Source organism: Chanos chanos, chromosome 3 (assembly GCF_902362185.1).
Source record: "Chanos chanos chromosome 3, fChaCha1.1, whole genome shotgun sequence".
NCBI lineage: Eukaryota > Metazoa > Chordata > Actinopteri > Gonorynchiformes > Chanidae > Chanos > Chanos chanos.
Genome location: NC_044497.1, coordinates 56698326 through 56715825, shown reverse-complemented (window position 1 = coordinate 56715825; position 17500 = coordinate 56698326). Strand labels below are relative to the sequence as shown.

The 17500-nt window shown below is 45.3% G+C and overlaps 3 protein-coding genes across 3 annotated transcripts in view; 1 reads left to right on the top strand and 2 right to left on the bottom strand.

Moving 5' to 3' along the window:
• bmp1b (bone morphogenetic protein 1b) overlaps positions 1 to 7794 on the bottom strand; it is a 23720-nt gene extending 15926 nt beyond the window's left edge. Inside the window, exons 1-5 of the mRNA XM_030770166.1 lie at positions 7656 to 7794; positions 4228 to 4341; positions 3815 to 3961; positions 3279 to 3396; positions 154 to 332 (exon numbers count right to left, since the gene is read on the bottom strand). Of these exons, the coding sequence (XP_030626026.1) occupies positions 154 to 332; positions 3279 to 3396; positions 3815 to 3961; positions 4228 to 4341; positions 7656 to 7794 (697 nt within the window). The remainder of the gene's footprint in view (positions 1 to 153; positions 333 to 3278; positions 3397 to 3814; positions 3962 to 4227; positions 4342 to 7655) is intronic.
• A 2525-nt stretch (positions 7795 to 10319) lies between these two features.
• On the bottom strand, positions 10320 to 15106 carry LOC115807241 (neuropeptide FF receptor 1). The gene is given in 4 exon segments (XM_075353555.1): positions 10320 to 11148; positions 12804 to 12903; positions 13281 to 13616; positions 15082 to 15106. Coding segments are annotated over 4 exon segments (1290 nt in total).
• A 1288-nt stretch (positions 15107 to 16394) lies between these two features.
• Positions 16395 to 17500, top strand: part of antxr1b (ANTXR cell adhesion molecule 1b) — a 27892-nt gene continuing 26786 nt past the window's right edge. Inside the window, 1 exon segment of the mRNA XM_030768111.1 lies at positions 16395 to 16540. Within this exon segment, the coding sequence (XP_030623971.1) occupies positions 16395 to 16540 (146 nt within the window).

Below are 17500 nucleotides of genomic sequence, written 5' to 3'. Positions count from 1 at the left end.
ATCCATTTTCTAAAGTACGGTGAAGTCATTTAAACGGAGCAGCTGACACTGCGTAAGAGGGATCAAACTTTTCGGCACGCTGGTTATGACGCCGTTCCTGACGCGGCTTCGGAGGAATTCGGGGACGGGTTCTGTGATTCTGGGGCGCGTTACCTGGTTGGATGTTATCTCTGATGATGCTAACATGTTCGTCTCGGTCTGGTCGAGTGTGTTCGTGCCAGAAGCCAATCACGTGGCCCAGCTCATGCACCACGATGCCGAACTTGTCACAGTTTTTCCCAATGGATATGGCCTGAGGTCCCCCACCTCTCCGCCCAACATAGGAACAGCACCTGCAGGGGGCGACACAGCCGCTGACGGTGAAGTGTCATAGCGTGAGGGTATAACCCAGATTCCGCTCGGATGCCCAAACACCTGTCGCCACAGGGCTCTCCCCAAATCCGGTCCAGGACCACACTCAGGTCCCGCTGGCTGGTCCTATCGACCAAACGCTGCGATGCGTGATTGGCCGAGGAGCAGACACAAACCCAGAGCTCAGCTTCTGAAGGCTGGAGTTCTACACTGAGGACAGAAAACAGCTGGACTCCAGACTTCTGAGACTGGCATTGGTTGATCTCCGGCTTATGCCCTCAAAGGACAGAAGACTTAAAACCACACTCACGCAGTTTCAAAGAGGAGAGGCTTCATGTGGTAAATGATTTATGTGTGTAGAAATAAATATATATATATGTGTGTGTGTGTGTGTGTATGCATATAAATGTATGTAAATGTATGTATATATATATAGTTTTTTTTCTCTGGATTTATCACGGTGAATATAATGTCCCTTGAAATGAATGCATACAAAACTAAATGACAATGTGGTACAAGAGGCAGTGATTTATTCAAATTACTCTGAAAAGAGATAAAATGTAGTAATGGAACAGAGAGAGAAGGGGGGGAGAGAGAGGGAGAGAGAGAAGGAGAGAGAGAGAGGGAGAGAGAGAAGGAGAGAGAGAGAGGGAGAGAGAGAGAGAGAGGGAGAGAGAGAGAGAGAGAGGGAGAGAGAGAGAGAGAGAGAGAGGGAGAGAGAGAGAGAAAGAGAGAGAGAATGCATAAGTTATTGAAGCTTTTGTGTCCAGTGAAGACCTGCAGTTTGCCTGGGTTCTGACCCTATCAGATAGAAAGGAGACGTCTTCACAAGCCACTGGAGAAACACAATGAACAGCCCAAAATGACAGAATCCCACAGGCCAGTCAGAGCTGAAGGTCAAGCTTCAATTTTAGAAAAGGGTGAAAAAGACTGTGAGCTGAAGCAATCCCAAATGGGGATGTTATTTTTGTTCTTTCTTTTCGCTCCGCGGGAGCACGTGACCGTGTCGGGGTTTTTTTTGGGGGGGAGGGGGGGTAGGGCGGTGATGGTGTGACGTGGCTTTTTTTTTCCGAACGGCGAGTTCGCCGGCTGCTTTGCCCGTCAGCAAGTTCCTCACACGCTGCTCTTCCCGAACAAAACCACCACAACTATGCAGCCATGCACCAGAGTCACACCGCCATCCCAGTCATTCCCAGCATGCCCCTCTCCGCCATCCCAGTCATTCCCAGCATGCCCCTCTCCGCCATCCCAGTCATTCCCAGCATGCCCCTCTCCGCCATCCCAGTCATTCCCAGCATGCCCCTCTGCAGGAAACAAGGTTTTCACCCCCTTCTCCACTCAAATAAGCTTCCACTCCAACTCAGTCTGGAGATTTGGTATGCATGTTAAAAGGGGAAGGTGTGTTTGTGTGTGGGGGGGGGTTCCGCTCACTGTAAGGACCACGTCAAGCCAACTTAACGTCAGAAAGAAAAAACCTGATCCATCCACCCGTCAGTTCAGTCTGAGTCAAAATCCACCACAAACACAATAATGTCCCACTCGCATTCAACCTCAGTTTAAAACTCATCAAAAATCTTCTCCTCGTGAACGTTTACTCATAAACATCATAAATGTCGTCTGACACGCGACATCTCACAAACTAGGATTAGGATCATCCATTTAATATGGCGCACAATATCTGGACATATGACAGTTAAATTACGTTGGGTATAATATTTAATAAGGGCTAAGTAATTTATTCATGTGTGACTGACTTCAATTTTAAACCCGTGTTAGTTTAAAACAAACAAACAACAAAAGCATGTTCTAGACTGTGGGTGTTCTTCCAGCCAATCAGCATGCTGTGTCACAGGGAAGAATGGTCACAATGCCCTTAATGAAGCCGGCGCAGCTTCACATCACACCCAGCCTGCGGGGACAGGATTAGTGTTCCCGGCAAAACAGGATTCAGCGCACATTTTTACAAAGGCAAATAACACAACATTTTAAGATGCAAATGTTTTAAAAGAGCCGGGGCAAAGTTCACACGGCGAAGCAGAATGTGTCAATTCGGCGACAGCCACAGCGCGGACCGTCTGCAAAAAAACTCCCCGTACAGCTGATATTCACGAAAACGAGACGTTACCCAAACCCTGATTTCTTCACAAACGTCCTCTGACGGTCCAGCTGGGACCGTGTCACAGCCACTCACGGCCTTATTTCCCTCCAAGCTTTGGCACTTTGCTCTTTTTTTTTCTCTTTTTGATGTTCTCCTCTGAAGAGGTCGCCTGGGCGCGGGTTTCGCGGCTCCTGAGGTTTTATGAAGCGTGCTGCGACAGAACGGCGAGGCAAAGCCCCGCCCTCACCTGCACCTCCGCGGGGTCCTCGCTGCTCCCGCGGTTTGAACCCGATTTCACCACGCCCCCCCCCCCCCCCCCCCCCCTTCTGCCTCTCACCCACACAACACGTCCTCTCATAACTACCAGAACGCTTCAGTCCAACGATTCAACTCAACACGCACGCACGCACACAGGTAGAATTCCACATCATCTCTGTCTGACAAAAAGACAGAGCGGGACAGGGTCACAGGACAACAGGGATTCGGCCGAAGGCAAAGGCACCCGCGCAGCTTCTAACAGCACGACAAAGAACACAGCCTCAGGCACTGAGAAACACACAATGTGCTCCCTCCACAAACAAACAAACAAACAAGCAAACAAACAATAAATCAATCCATCTGTGACAAGAAAATTATTCAAAGAAAGACAAACCACAGAGAACAAAAGCGAGACATTCTTCACAATCAAAAAAGTGAACACACAAATTTCTAAACACTCCCAGACAGCTGTGACTACAGCAAAGAAAGAAAAAAATGAAGAGACAGAAAAAGCCCAACGTTCCATGAGAACCGAAATGAGGAGGCACCCGGGGAGGTGCCGGGCGCTCACCCGCAGGGCCGGTAGGTGAATATAATGTAGCTCTCCTCCGTGCTCCTCTCCGTGAAGGTGACACAGGTGAATTTCTCCCAGTGACGCATGGCCTGTTTGAAAATCGCCCGCTGGCTGCCTGGAGGGAAGGTGTTTTTAGTCAAATTTCTCCACTCGCTGTTAAAAGTGTATTAGAGAGAACTCAGAGTGAGTTACAGGGTAACTGCATCAGTCGATTCTTTCATGCATTTAACGGACAGAATCGACGAGAAACCAGCCCAGCGTCATTCTTTTACTTCCCTTTTATTCTAGTTCTAAAACAACGCTGCAAAGCGGTAAAGAGCTTGTGTTTAGACACACTATGAGCTGCTTCATGTTAATGCATCTGCTCTTGGTGAAACTTTGTAAATTAAAAACACAATTGGAGATTTCTGCTTAAACCAAAACATGCCCCCCACCCCCCCCCCCAGACTCCAGAATCCAGATGAGAATGATCTCTCTGTTGTGCATGGTGTGTGCATGTGCGTGTGCGTGTGCGTGTGTGTGTGAGACTTCACCGGTGAAGTTCCCACTGATGACATAGGGAATGACACCGTCTGGCCACACCCTCTCTGGTCTGGAGGTCGCCGCCCTCCTTCTGCGGGGCGGAGCATGGCTGTCCCTGAACTCTGCCTCAGCACTGCTGTTGGTCACAGACACGTTCACTGTGACAGACAGACAGACAGACAGACAGACAGACAGATAGACAAGACAAGATAAACAGATAGGGTCCTTCAAACACGTGCTTCTCACATATGACTTCTTATGACTTTCTGCCAGAAATATCGTGCTAAGTTAAACCATGAAGTGTGTGTGTGTGTGTGTGTGTGCATGTCTGTGTGTGTGTGTGTGTCGGTCACAGTACGGCATGCTGAGTGCAGTTCTGTGACTTGTGATGAGGCATTAATGGTAGCAGGCAGTTACATCTCACCTGCGTCAGTCTCGTTGACTGTCAGGACAGACCGCTGATTCCTGTCCACCTCCCGCTTCACTGTCAGAAGTCTCAGGTCCTCTTCATCCAGAGCGATGTCTCCCAAAAACGCAGCTTCAACAAACCCCCAAAACAGCCAATCAGGAATACCTCATCATCAGAGCAAGATCAGCATACACATGCACACAGAATCATTTCAACTGTGGATACACGGTCTTCGTAACACAGATCTAACAGTCAAACTGGGGTCAGGTAAAGTGTGTGAAATTTCCGAATCACTGGGCCCTGTTCCAATACTCTGACATGACTCCTTCACCTTGTGTCCTTTTCTACTGAAGTTACTTAAAATTCTAACAGGACTTAGTGTGTTGAAACTCATTAATTAAACAATTATTACACAAAGACCACACGAGCGCCCTCACAGAGTTGTGATTAAAGAGGTCCTTCGCCCCGCTGATAAAGAGAGTGAAGTTACGAGGAAAAGGAGCGCTGATGAGAATTGGGACATTATTTGACCCGGGTCTGGTAACGTTAATGTCACCGTAAAAACGCACATAACCGAAACCCGTGGGGACCGTGACGGCGGTCGGTTCATTCAGAAGAATTCATAACACGTTCCCGGGCAGGGGTTGGTCTTCTGTGCCTCTGGGCAGACAGGAGCTGCACCAGCTCTCCAGTGATCCTCATGAGAACATGACACCAGAGATTCAGACGAGAGAACAGACAGTGAAAGGATCCCAGTCTTTCTCCCACGTGTTTTAAGGGCGCTAGTGCCGGTGTGGATGTCATAACGATTAAGTTGAGCAGACCAATCAAAATTAAGCATCGAAATGAAAGGTACAACAGGAGGGAACATCTCTGAGCTAAAACTCAGCGTTTGTTCAACACTAGTGATGCTTTAGTGATGCTGACCTACAGCTCAATGCAAACATGTGTGAGGGTTTTTGTCAGGGTATGAAAAGCAGTGAACACACTACATGTATATGTATTTGCTATATGTAAATGTGCAGTATGAAGGAGAGAAACACAGGAAGGGGGAGCCATTCGCTGTTCATAGATGCATGCTTTTCTGTAGCCACAGCAACAAAGCTGGTTTACTGTGAAATAAATAAATAAATAAATAAACACATAAATGGGATAAAGAAAAATGTCCAATTTAGAGGTGATTTATTGACAGTGGGGGTAAGACCCCTCCACCCTCCACCCTCCGTGGGCACAGCAGGGTTTTGCTCCACCTCCACAAAGAAACGCTGTGTTGAACACCGGTGTTCGTCGTGTTTGATTAGGGCTGGACCTCCTTTGTGCCTTTCGTCCCTCCTTACCCGGTCAATCATACAACTAAAAACGTTGGTGCCGTCAGACCGAACCTGGGCGCGCAGTAATTATTCACACACCATGAGGAATTCCATTGTGGGGGGGGGGAAAAATCCCCTAACAATGCCACAGATTTAGCAGAGCTACAACAGAGAGAAATGCTCCTCTTCCGTACACAGCGGTTTATGATAGCTTTCTTTTGTGAGTCAGTAGCTCCAGTGAGGGAAGAAATGATGCCCAAAGAAGAGACGGTGAGTGAAGTACGAACAGCTAAAACATATGAGTGGTAATATCGGTGACTCTGTGAGCTGAGGGAAGGTAACGTGTTGTGGTAAGAGAATTAACCCCCCTAACCGCAGGTCTGTGGGGCCAAACCCCAGTGAGTCTCTGAACGAGGCAGTTAACCCCACGGTTACTCCAGAGACGTTTGGCGCCTTCTGTGGTGAGTCAGGCTAGTAAGTCGCTCTTGATTAAAATGTCAGATAAACGAATGAGTGTAAATGAAATGCATAAAGACTTTCACCACCACAAAACAAGTGCAAAAGTTAAGCAAACACTGAGTGTGACGAATTCCAACAGGTAAAAAAAAAAAAAAACTCGTTTTCACGAGCAAAATAAACAGACGGGAGAGCATCCAGAACATCACGCGCACCATGAAAAAAATATCAGTGTTCATTAAACATTTCTCTTCTCTACTCTGCAGCCTTCAATCTGCCTCGGTCCGATCATTCCGTCAAAGAATGCCTTTACAACGCTCCTGCATTTCGTTGTGTGGTGGATCTTGTGCATCCACTGCCCTGGTTGAAACCTATATACACACACACACTGAATTAGAAAATTACAGACTCAAGGGCACTCAGTGGATCAGTGTAAGGCTAAAATTCTTTTGTATTCTTGCCAGAAACTCAATGAACTGGTAAAAATGCGTCAGTAATGACCACGGAAAAAAAGAGACATCGTCCTTCAAACAGGCAGTTACAGACTGTTACTCATTCAGCTCTACATGACATCGTACGTATCCTGGCATTCTCTAACACACGGGCTTCCGTAAGAGCTGGGTGACAGGGACCTGATTTTGAACGGCAAGCTGAGTTTTGACAAAGTCCGCTAGCTCTCTCTCAGCCGACGCATATAGCCTACGTACTAACGTCTTGCAAAACGGAACATGCATGCATCAATATTTTCATTCACTTTCAGTGACAGGACAGCCATTGCACACTCTCTCTCTCTTGTTCAGACCGAGGTGGCCTCTCTTGGTCATCTGGCCAGCTCCCGTAGCCTACTGTTTTAAAGACACAGTGTCACCATCCAATGCGATATAATGTCCTGCTACTGAAACACGGGTGTCTTTTCGCTTCTCTCATTTAATATTTGATATTGAATTGAAATGACCACTGCTAAGTGGACTCGCGTTTGGAATACACAATACAGGACGTTATCTAAGAGAAGTGGACAGCGCCAGGGACGCTCATCTTATTGTACAAGGCCGTTCCACTGAACTGATCTACTTTCTATTTCTTTTAGAAACTTGAGACAGCCCGTGTGGAATCGAGAGAGTACATCCAATTAGTAACATTTTGACTTGCATATTAAGTTTAATTTCGAGAAAATGTAACCTGTTGCTAAGCCAAACATGCTGCGATCCCCGCAAAACACAACCTGGCGTTAAGCAAATGTCACGTTTTAATAAATGTTGAATCAGACTAGGAGACCAGGCTCGTATAAACCCAGTACCTATACACTGACACGCTGCCTGTCTCAGATAACGGACAAGAAGCGCATTGTGATGCACTCTATCCGTGTACTGCGGTGTTTGCATCTTAAAAAAAGTTTCCAAGTAGAATTCAGATCTATTTCGTAATTATTACAGTAATCGGAGAGCAATTCACATTTTTCGTTGAGCTTTTGTCATGGTGCTTTGTTTGTTTGTTTGTTTGGTTGGTTGGTAGGTAGGGTCTTTTTTTCGTGACGATACCAATCGGCCAGTTCTCGTCCTATGGGTGTTTTTAATTACTTTTTGCTGTCAAGCGTGCAAAAGTTACCACAAAAGTTACCACGCGCGCTCACTCACATGTAATGTAAAGCAAAGGTGTAATGTAAAACATGCGCATTACCTGCTTTACACGGGTCCTTGTAGTCGATGTAGTCTGAGGTTTCTGCGAAGTCAGCAAGGTAGTTTGCATCCACTTCAAATTCGCTCGCCAACAGCATTCGCGAGCTCAGCAAGAGTAAACATGTCCCCAGGGCATTCATAGTGAGACTGACTGTACAATACGTCGAACCAAACCAAAACTTGGAAAGGAATGAAGAAGGGCCGGTAAAAAGGGAGACACTGGGGAGGTCTATAGGGAAACGAAAGATCCCAGGAGGGCGGATTCTTAAATGGTGCTTAGCCTCTCCGTGAAGCCTTTATTCTGGGGCAGTGATTCGCTAACACACCCGGGCGTCAGGCCAAATTTAAACTTGCAAACTTTCCGGATCGGAGGTCGTCGGCGCACACCACCATTGCACTCATCTCTTTTGTAGGAATCACATACCAGGCTATGGCCGTTACCCCGTGCTGCTCAGCGGGATTATCTCTTTACCCGGTCCTCATCGCTGGGTCCCCCTGCCCTCTCTCTCTCCGAGCAACAGTTTATTTTAGAGGTCATTTTAAAACTGATGGAGAAGTGAGGCTGCAATAAGCATCATCAACAGGCGTGTGTGTGTGTGTGAATGGGTGTGTGTGTTCTGGAGTGATTACGTGATTGAGCATTAGTAGAAGTGGAACAGGTGACCCAGTGCACCATGCTGCTCAGTGACTAGTTGTAGGAAATATGATGGCACCGACTAATTAATATAATCTCTAACCCTGCTCAAAACCCAAAACCTGTAGCGCCTCAGATACCTGGGCAGCCACATGCGCGGAACCGTTCTGGGATTGTCAAAAAAAAAAATACCGAAAATTAAGTTCTTCTTATCCTCATTTTAGCCGTTACACTTTGGAGAATGTTATCGCGCTGGTCAGAGTTGTGGCTGGGAATGATAACGGACTCCTCGCGCATTTGACACGCAGAAATGTGTGTGTAGACAATAAAATTACGGCACTTGAAAAGCTGTCATTTAACATTTTAATACATTCACTGATGCCATATTTTTAACGAACAACCAAACAGAATACAAATTCTTGAACAATTCGTTAGTACATCAAAGGTTGCACAAATGGAGAGAAACAAGAGTGGCTACGTACATGATTCTATCTGGATCTGAAAAATAAATAAATAAATACATAACCACAGAAAACGGCAGTAAAAACGAGACAAAATCACTCTGACTACATCGGTCATAAAAAGCACGTAAGAGGTAAATATTTAAGAGGGGCCATGTAAAACAGTAGAGTACCATGAAGGCACTGTGTGCAAGTGGAGAACATTACATGTTTTTACGTGATCATTACATTCAAATGATTATTTAAGACTAATGTGTGTTTATAGCACACACATTCACGTGTTACAGTTGAACCAGGGCCGGTGGTGAAGTCATATCACATTTTGGAACCCAGCAGTATAGCAAATATATAAAATATAGATACACATCTGAATTAACCTTGAATGAACCTCATCTTTTTTTGTATCAGGAAAAATATGCATGCTCACTGTATTCCTAGTTTGTTCTCTCCTCTGTTCATAGCTACCCATGAATATAAATTCTCTCTCTCTTTCTCTCTCTCTCTCTCTCTGTTTCTCTCTTCAAAGACCTATAAAGAAGGAAAATAATCCTATTTCTGAAAACCACTGGACAGAAGGAGAAGGGAGGAAGGAGGTAATCATTCATTAACTATGTTACTGTTTTGGCCCAGAATATAAATAGATATGTACATACATACATAAACAGATAGATAAACAGATGCATAAATAAAACAGCATCACGCAAATGAAACGCTCCGTTAAAACACGGTCTCTCTTTCACGGATGAAATCCAGTCACTCACAGAATCTCGGGGTCCCCTGCACCACTTTTCACTCTTCAAGTCAATAAACCCAACGTCTAAACTTCAATGACATTTCTTGTGTTACAAACTAGAAAAAACTTGACAAATTTCTTGTCTGACAAGTGAAAGGACTAAGGTTTTAACAGACTCCGCTGTAGAGAACTGTAGGTGAGAAGAGTAATCTCTAATGGATAAACCTGACTGAGTTTGGATCTCCTCTAACCTGCACACTGATGGCTTTAACGATGCTACTCACAGCTCTGATGCGTATGATCAGCCAGTTACAAACTACAGTGTTTCTGATTTTTATTCTACCCTGTGAACAATGTTGATCTTTTTTCTTAATGTAAACCATCAGCTCCACCTGTTTACCTTCTCAAACAAGTGAAACAAGCCGCCGGACGTGTGCCAAGGATGGTCTGAAGACACTGTGCATTGCGTGACTGCTGTCTGTTGGCAGTGACTGGCATCTCGCAGCATGAGAGCCGCTTGGTCTTGCGGGAATCGCACGGAGAGACGCTTAAATGTCACTTGTCAAATCCAGGGGACCTGCTGAGCTCTTATTTGCATAAAAAAAAAAAATTTAATATCTTGTTCCATAGTTATTCTGATTGTCCTTGGGTATTGCGTGGCCCAAAGCGCCGGGAGATCATTACGCAAACATTTAAACGAGGCCATCATCAGCACGCAGGGTGACAGCGTGTTTCCAACGCCAGGAGGGGACCTCCCCTTGTTTTGTCTGGGAACTTTAATACGGTTTTTAAATTCACCAAAGCACTTCAGCAAAAGCTCTCGGTAAAAGTGCGCAGTCACTCCACCCAGGCCCCGACGACTCTGTTGAGCGCAGGGATTCTGTTGATGTCTTCCAGGAGGATTCCGTGAGTGACGCGCGGCAATCCCCGGGGCACGACGGTCGAGCAGCGGCCTTTCAGCCGACCGGAGCGGCCCCCGTTCTCGTGGGACACCTTGTTGGACGGCTGCACGAAGAAACGTCCTCTGTGCGTCACCGACGCCGAGGAGTGGCAGGACCTGCAGGAGACGGCGGCTTGGAAGCCCCTGCGAAAGTTCTCGTTGAAAAAGCCGTAGATGACGGGGTTGACGCCGCTGTTGAAGAAGGCCAGCCAGTGGGCGACGGGAAAGAGGTAGCTGCTGAGGAAATCGATGTGCTGTTTGTCCAGATCCTGGTAGTCAGTCAGCAGCATGAGCGTCCACAGCGGGAGCCAGGACAGCATGAACAGCGCGGCCACCATGATCAGCATTTTAATGACCTTCACCCTCCGCCGGGAACGCGTCTGCCTGGCCTCAGCCCGCCCGTTCTGCCGCAGGCTGTGAGAGAGCTTGAAGGCGACGCAGCCGTACATGAGGCAGATGAGGCCCAGAGGGGCCAGGTACACCTGCATGAAGATGATGGTGGTGTAAACCCGTCGCATCTCGGCCTTCGGCCAGTTCTCGTAGCACACGAACAGCGGGTAGGTCTGGTTGCCTCGCACCATGTAGGTATCGTCCAGGCGGATGACCGTGAGGGTGGCGGCCGAGGGGAAGATGACGATGAAAGCCAAGAGCCAGATGAAGAAGATAATAAGCAGGGCGGTGACAGGCCTCAGCCGACGCCTGAAAGGGTAGACGATACCTGTGAATCTGCAGACAGACGGAGAGAGAGAGAGAGACAGACAGAGAGAGAAACATGGTCTTCAAGCACTGGGAATTTTCACTGGAATGTTTTTTGTGCACAGACAGTCAAGTTGAGCACTGAACACATGTTATTGTGTTCATGTGTATCCTGCATGAACACACAAGACCTCGAGTGAAAGAATCGGCTGTTTTGTGATGTGTACACATAGATTCCTCAGATACGTCAGAAAGAAGGTACACAGGATTTGCAGTTATAAGGTAAAATTGAAGTAGTATCTTATTAAAATTTGTGTACATTAAAACATCACAGCATCATAGAGTCATATGTTTTATATGCGTCGAGCAGTTCTGTGGTTAGACCTTGTATGTATACACTTTAGACATAACTGTAGACAGAGGATATGACCAATTCATAAGAAACATGTGAAATTATCAGCACAGAGTTCATCCTCTCTCGCGGGCGTTGCAGTCTATCTATAATCTGTCCATCTACACAGAAGGCTGTTTAGCAGATTTCACAGTGTTTAGGCTCCGCCCCAAATCTGTGTGGCATTTCAGAAATCACGTGATCCATGTCCTAATTCAACAACCAATCAGCATTCTAGTCACCCTTCAGTCTAGCACACAGAGGCGATTTGAATAAATGAGTGGGATATAACGACAAAAGTGTCATTTGATCAGATCCATGCAGTTAGTTTGGAGGTGAAGGAGAAGACGTGAGTAAATCAAAGCCTCCTCTTCCTCACAGCTGACATGGCTGGTCTGGCCTGTCTAAGTGTCACCGTTGTGTTCAGGAGTCCAAAAGAGGCAAATCAGGAATGGATTTATTTCAACGGGCTAAAGTCTGGTGTTTGTCAAGACAGTTTGGATTTGAATGGATCTGACTGAAGAAACTGTTTTTCTAAAGCCGTTCATAATTCCAAAACTGGGAATATCGTTGGGTAATCCATGCGATACAAGCAAACAACAAGCCATCGCAGACATGTGGCACACCTATTTAGCCTGGACTAATCAAAAGAGAGTCTACAGAGGTAGACAGACACCATTGTGTAACTAATGACATACATATATTCAATGCAATGTTCTGCAGATGGCTTTTGTGCTCATGAATCAGCCTGGGGTACAGAATAATGTTTCGTCTTTAAAAGAACCTGGATGAGACTGCCATGTATCATAAATAACACAATGCTGAGATCCACTCGTGTTCTGTTTAAAATGTCTGCTGAATTATCACGTAAATAAAAAAAGCACAGGTTTTGTTCAGCGTGTTCAGGAGAAAATCACTCCGTTTATTTCTGAGACATTGTTTGGCATTTCTCTCAGCCACAGGAGTATCTGTACTGAATGAATCGATTTAAGGTAGTGTGGTTCCTCATTTTACAGTTAACATTCTGCCATCTTCGAAAACCAAACTTTCATCCCCCTTTCAAACATGCTCAGCACTCAGTGAAATCTGTCGTAGATCTGTTTGGCTCAGTGTGTCTGTCACAGCTGTTTGTTGCAGCGTCACTGTAGTTGCCATGGCATTTTTAAAGGAAAAGACAAGTAAAGACATATTCCTTATACCTAAGTTGGCAGATAAATAAAAAACTGATGTTACATCAAATCCTTGTTATGCTCTTCAATTCATGCTATATCAAATACCCGGCGATCTGTCCTACCTGTCAACAGCTATGGCCACCAGGGTAAAGACTGAAGCAGACACTGACATGCCCTGAACCAGATTACTCATCGTACACGTGATCTGACCGAACGGCCAACCTGGAAAAGATATGAAAGCAGAAGCATAGTTAGAAATATGACATTTTACATTCATGATATTCACTTATGACATTTCAGTTCGCTCAAAACTGCTAAGTGAGAAGCATCTTTAAACTAATAGCCCCCCCCTCCACATACACACACACACACACACACACTCACACGCTCATGTTATTCTAGAATGAGAGTGGAATAAAAGTCATTCACACAACTATGAGTCTGAGACCACAGGTAACAAACATCACAGTCAGTCTAGCATTAGAGCCTCTTTGAACTCATAGTTCTGTTTACCAGGAATATGAAAGGCAAACAAACCCTGAAATGTGATAAATACTGCCAATTTGAAAACGTAACCTAGATCTTGTTAGTCAGCTCACCAGATATGAGACTGTCAATCAACGTTGTGGGGACACAGAAAATCCCGACGAGCAGGTCACTGATGGCCAGGTTGAGGATGAAGAGGTTGGTCACTGAACGCATGTTACGGTTACGGACCACGACCAGGCAAACAAGTCCATTTCCCCCAACACATAGGAGGAAGACCAGGGTGTAGGAGAGGATGTAGCTCAGGGCCATACCCACGGAGTGCAGGTAATATGGCAGCAAGGTTCTGTTGGCCAAAGAGCAGCTGGCGGCAGATCCATTAAGCAGTGTCATGTTCTACCCCTCAGAACCTGCAGTGAGAGAGAGAGAGAGAGAGACAGAGAGAGAGCCTGTAAACAAATGCAATCACTGAATGTAATTCCGTTCAGTCTCCAGTCTTAATGGGATTAACGCAACTAAGCAAGTTTAACCTCCAGTAAAGATTCTGTGCAACTTGTGTGTCGATTCTAGAAACGAATGCATCGAAATACAACATCTGACGGGGTACAGAATGCACTGTCACATGTCGTGAACAACTACAACAAACGTGACAGACTAGAAAGAAAAACACTTGTGACATATGACCTCTATTTTTTCGCCGTTTAAAGAGATGGAGCAACCCAGTAGATAATCGGCTGTCTCAAAGAAGAAGAAAAAATGAGAAGAAGAAGAACAAGAAGAGAAAAAGAAAACCACAACCTTAAAGGTAACCATGCCACTCCACAGGCGTAACTGATTTAAACAAAACGTGTATGAGCGTGTGTCCAAGAGCGCTCTGTTCTTTTGGTTTGACATAATTGCCTATTAACCTGTGCAAAAAATGTAAGAATTCATATGAATTCGCCAAAATATTGACGCATCTTCCGCAATACTGGCTGCACTAGGTCTAGACAATTCAAGCGTTTACACAATAAGTTTGTCGGATCGCTCGTCTGGTTCACTGTACAGCCAAAAATATCGTTGCTCAAATCAGAAGAGTCGGTCTGACTTGCTAATACTATGTCGAGTGATTTCGTCATATAAAAAAAAAATAAATAAATAAAAAATAAAAAAGCGTTGTACACGTACAAAACCATCAAACGCCTTACGTTTTGAAATCAGAAATTCTTTATGACGATAGCGTTAAGTCCTCAGCACTCAACAGGTGCGCCGTTCGTAAGCGAGGCAAACTTTCATATTCTATGAGATCATGAACCGCCGCACACTTCAGACTATGCTCAACATCGTCGTAATCCATTAAAGACAGCGACAGAGCAAGGTCTGCCACAGTATCCGGGCTTCCTTTCAGTTTCAACGCACAACACACGATCCAGAGGAGGAGTTCTCTCTTGTCTGAGTGCTGTCTTGTAGTTAGATACAGGCTGCTGGCGTTGCAGGACAGGTTCGGTTTATGAATGACCTATTACTTGTTTGATAATTCTAGTTCGATCTGACAAAAGAGAGAGCGGGGAGAAATGATCAAAGGAAGATGCGATTCGTTATTTCGAGAGCAGAAAGTAAAATCCCACAAACGAGACTATGGCTCCACAGTCTTGATCAATTACTTCGACCGATCAACTCTTCTCCACGGAGGTCTTATCAATGAGCTCTCCCCACCAGAAATCTCTCAGCTAGGTGGACGGAACATCGCTTACGTATGACACGCAGTCATAACATTTAATCATTTTGGTCATTTCAAAAAAAAAAAAAGAAAAAGAAAGAAAGAAAAAAAAGAAAAGAAAAGAAAAAAGACAGAAACAAAGAGAGAATTTTGACTTCAAATTTGATATAATTTTTTGCTATTTCGTCCCTTCACTGATAGAAGATAGGTCCTACTGGACACCTTTAACCGTCCAAACATGGTAGTTCAGAGCTCAGTACAGAAAAGATACGGCGTGCAGTTCCGTTTGGAAAAGGATGGTCCGCGCGCGCGCAGCTTTATTCAGGCGTGTGCGCTCACCTTACTGGGGTTAATCCCAGCCGAGTTGGACTCGAAAGAAAACACTAGAGCTAAAAGTAATTATTACTGAATGATACCATCCTTTAGAAATCGGACACCAGGTATTTTGATGCATGTCTTTAGTCTTTCAAATTGACCTCACACATTGGACACAAAGTGGGCAAGAACATAGCGAATCTCCGATGCTTGTGTGACAGTATATGAGACACATATAAGAAATGTTATATGGACTCTTTTCCACACACGGAGTAAACCGAATGGACTGCGTCTCCATCCTGATGTCCTAAAAGGTCCACATTGTAGCCGGTCAGCCCTAAGTAAAAGAGACTAAAAGCGCAACATCTGGCCAGCAGATTCCTCAGACAGAAACGTCAGTAATAACGTAATTTGAGCTCTAAGCAAAATATCAGTAACAGCATTTACTGAGGAACCGAGGAGTTCCCACACCACATATTCTTAGTTCATTTCTAGTTTTCAGTGTCAGTGACAAATGAATATTTTACATGGCACAAGGCTCTCTGAGGAGGTAGAGAATTAAAGTAGTTCTCTGTTTTACCACAGAGGGGTGCTAGAGCAGAGGGTCAGATTTGAGAGGGAGAGAGAGAGAGAGAAGCCAAACAATGCTGTATAATGCAATGAAAGTTGCTGTAATACATCATGCCAAGTTCCTCCACAAAACAGATAAACTGATTAAAAAAAATAAACTGTTCAAGGAGTGAAGACACATGTAACAACAGAGGGAAATAAACATATTGTGTCTTAATTGAGGAGCGCAGAGACAGCAGGGACATGGCTTCATCTACAATAAGCATAGGTGGTTGGGGGTGAGGGCTCTAGATGCTAGCCTTGCACTCATAACGGCCTCAAAGTGTTTTTCGCGAAAACACGAGGGACAGCGACATGTGGGTTTTTTTTGTTTTTTTTTTGTGAGGGAGTTACTGCGTGCCTCCCCGGCTCAGGCAGACTAACCCTGGCTCACAGCCGCTCCTGCTCCTCTGGGTCGGTGCCATAGCCTTCTCCTCCTCCTCTCAAACCAATCCCACAGTGGACCGCATGGGTTAAGGAGAAGTGACAGGAGAGTCGGTTTTCAGAGAAGAAACTCACATGCCTTTCTCTCTGCGAACTGTTTGTCCTGCGCTGTCTGACTCGTGGATGTTTCTTACTGACTTTCCCTGACTGGAATAAAGCAATGTTCCTGTACTGGTGTAAGGACGGCAGGCTGGCGGTGGAGCTGTGGGCACTGATGGCCATGGTGGTGTGTGTCAGCGTGGGGCAGCGGAGAGAAGCAGGCTCCTCCTGCTACGGAGGATTCGACCTCTACTTCGTGTTAGACAAGTAAGTTCTCCTGTGTGCATGCCCGCTGTCTTAGAAAGCTTTTCTCCCAGTCAGCGGACGTTTAGTTTGGCTCGCTGAGACCCGGGGAGACCGGGATCCAGCCAGCGTGCGCTTTGGAGCCTGCAGGGTGCCCCCTGACACCACAGCAGCTCCGTGGCTCCTCATGCAGCACCAGACTCCTCTCTGCTCAGTCTGCTCCTTTAGAGCAGCAGGTCAGAACCAGAGGCATGACCCCAGTGAGGACGTGAACGAGAACGGGAAAGTAGTGATGGAGACCAGTCAGTGAACGTTATGCTCAACAGTGGCAAATGACTTCTGGCTGTCCCATGATGCTTTGAGGACTCTGATTTAGTTTGTTTGTTCATCTTTTTTTTCTTTTTTTTTTTGTCTATTTGAAGTTTTCTTTTTTTTTTTTTCTTTTTCTTTCCTGCGCATTTCAAAACTTTGTAAGAGTTTGTCTTATTTAACTGAGACAGTACCCGAGTGACTGTTTGAGACATATCCCGGAGACAGCGTTGGATCTTCTGTTTGCAGCACACAGTGCAGAGACTACCTCGACCCTGCATATATTTTTGGGGAAAGAAAGTGCAAAAATATTTTGGAGAAAAACAAGAATCAGATCCCGGGGTTGTCGGTTTCTCTGCAGCGAAAGATGCTGATCAATGTCTGTTCTTTCTTTAGCTGCATAGACTCATATGGGACCATTTACCATAAAAAAAAAAAAAAAGAATCTAGAAGGCGGGGGTGGGGGTGTGTGGGGAGGTGACGTAAATAGATATAAAATGTGTTTTGCTTCAAAAAAAAAAAAACTGTGTGGAAATTATGTAACACTATAACTGCTATCATTTCAAGTGATTCAAAAAATGTTTACGCTTACCAAATAAATCAGCAACCACAGGCATTTTCTTATATTTTAAGGAAATCATATTAAGATGTTGTTAAAAAAAAAAAAAAGCAGAA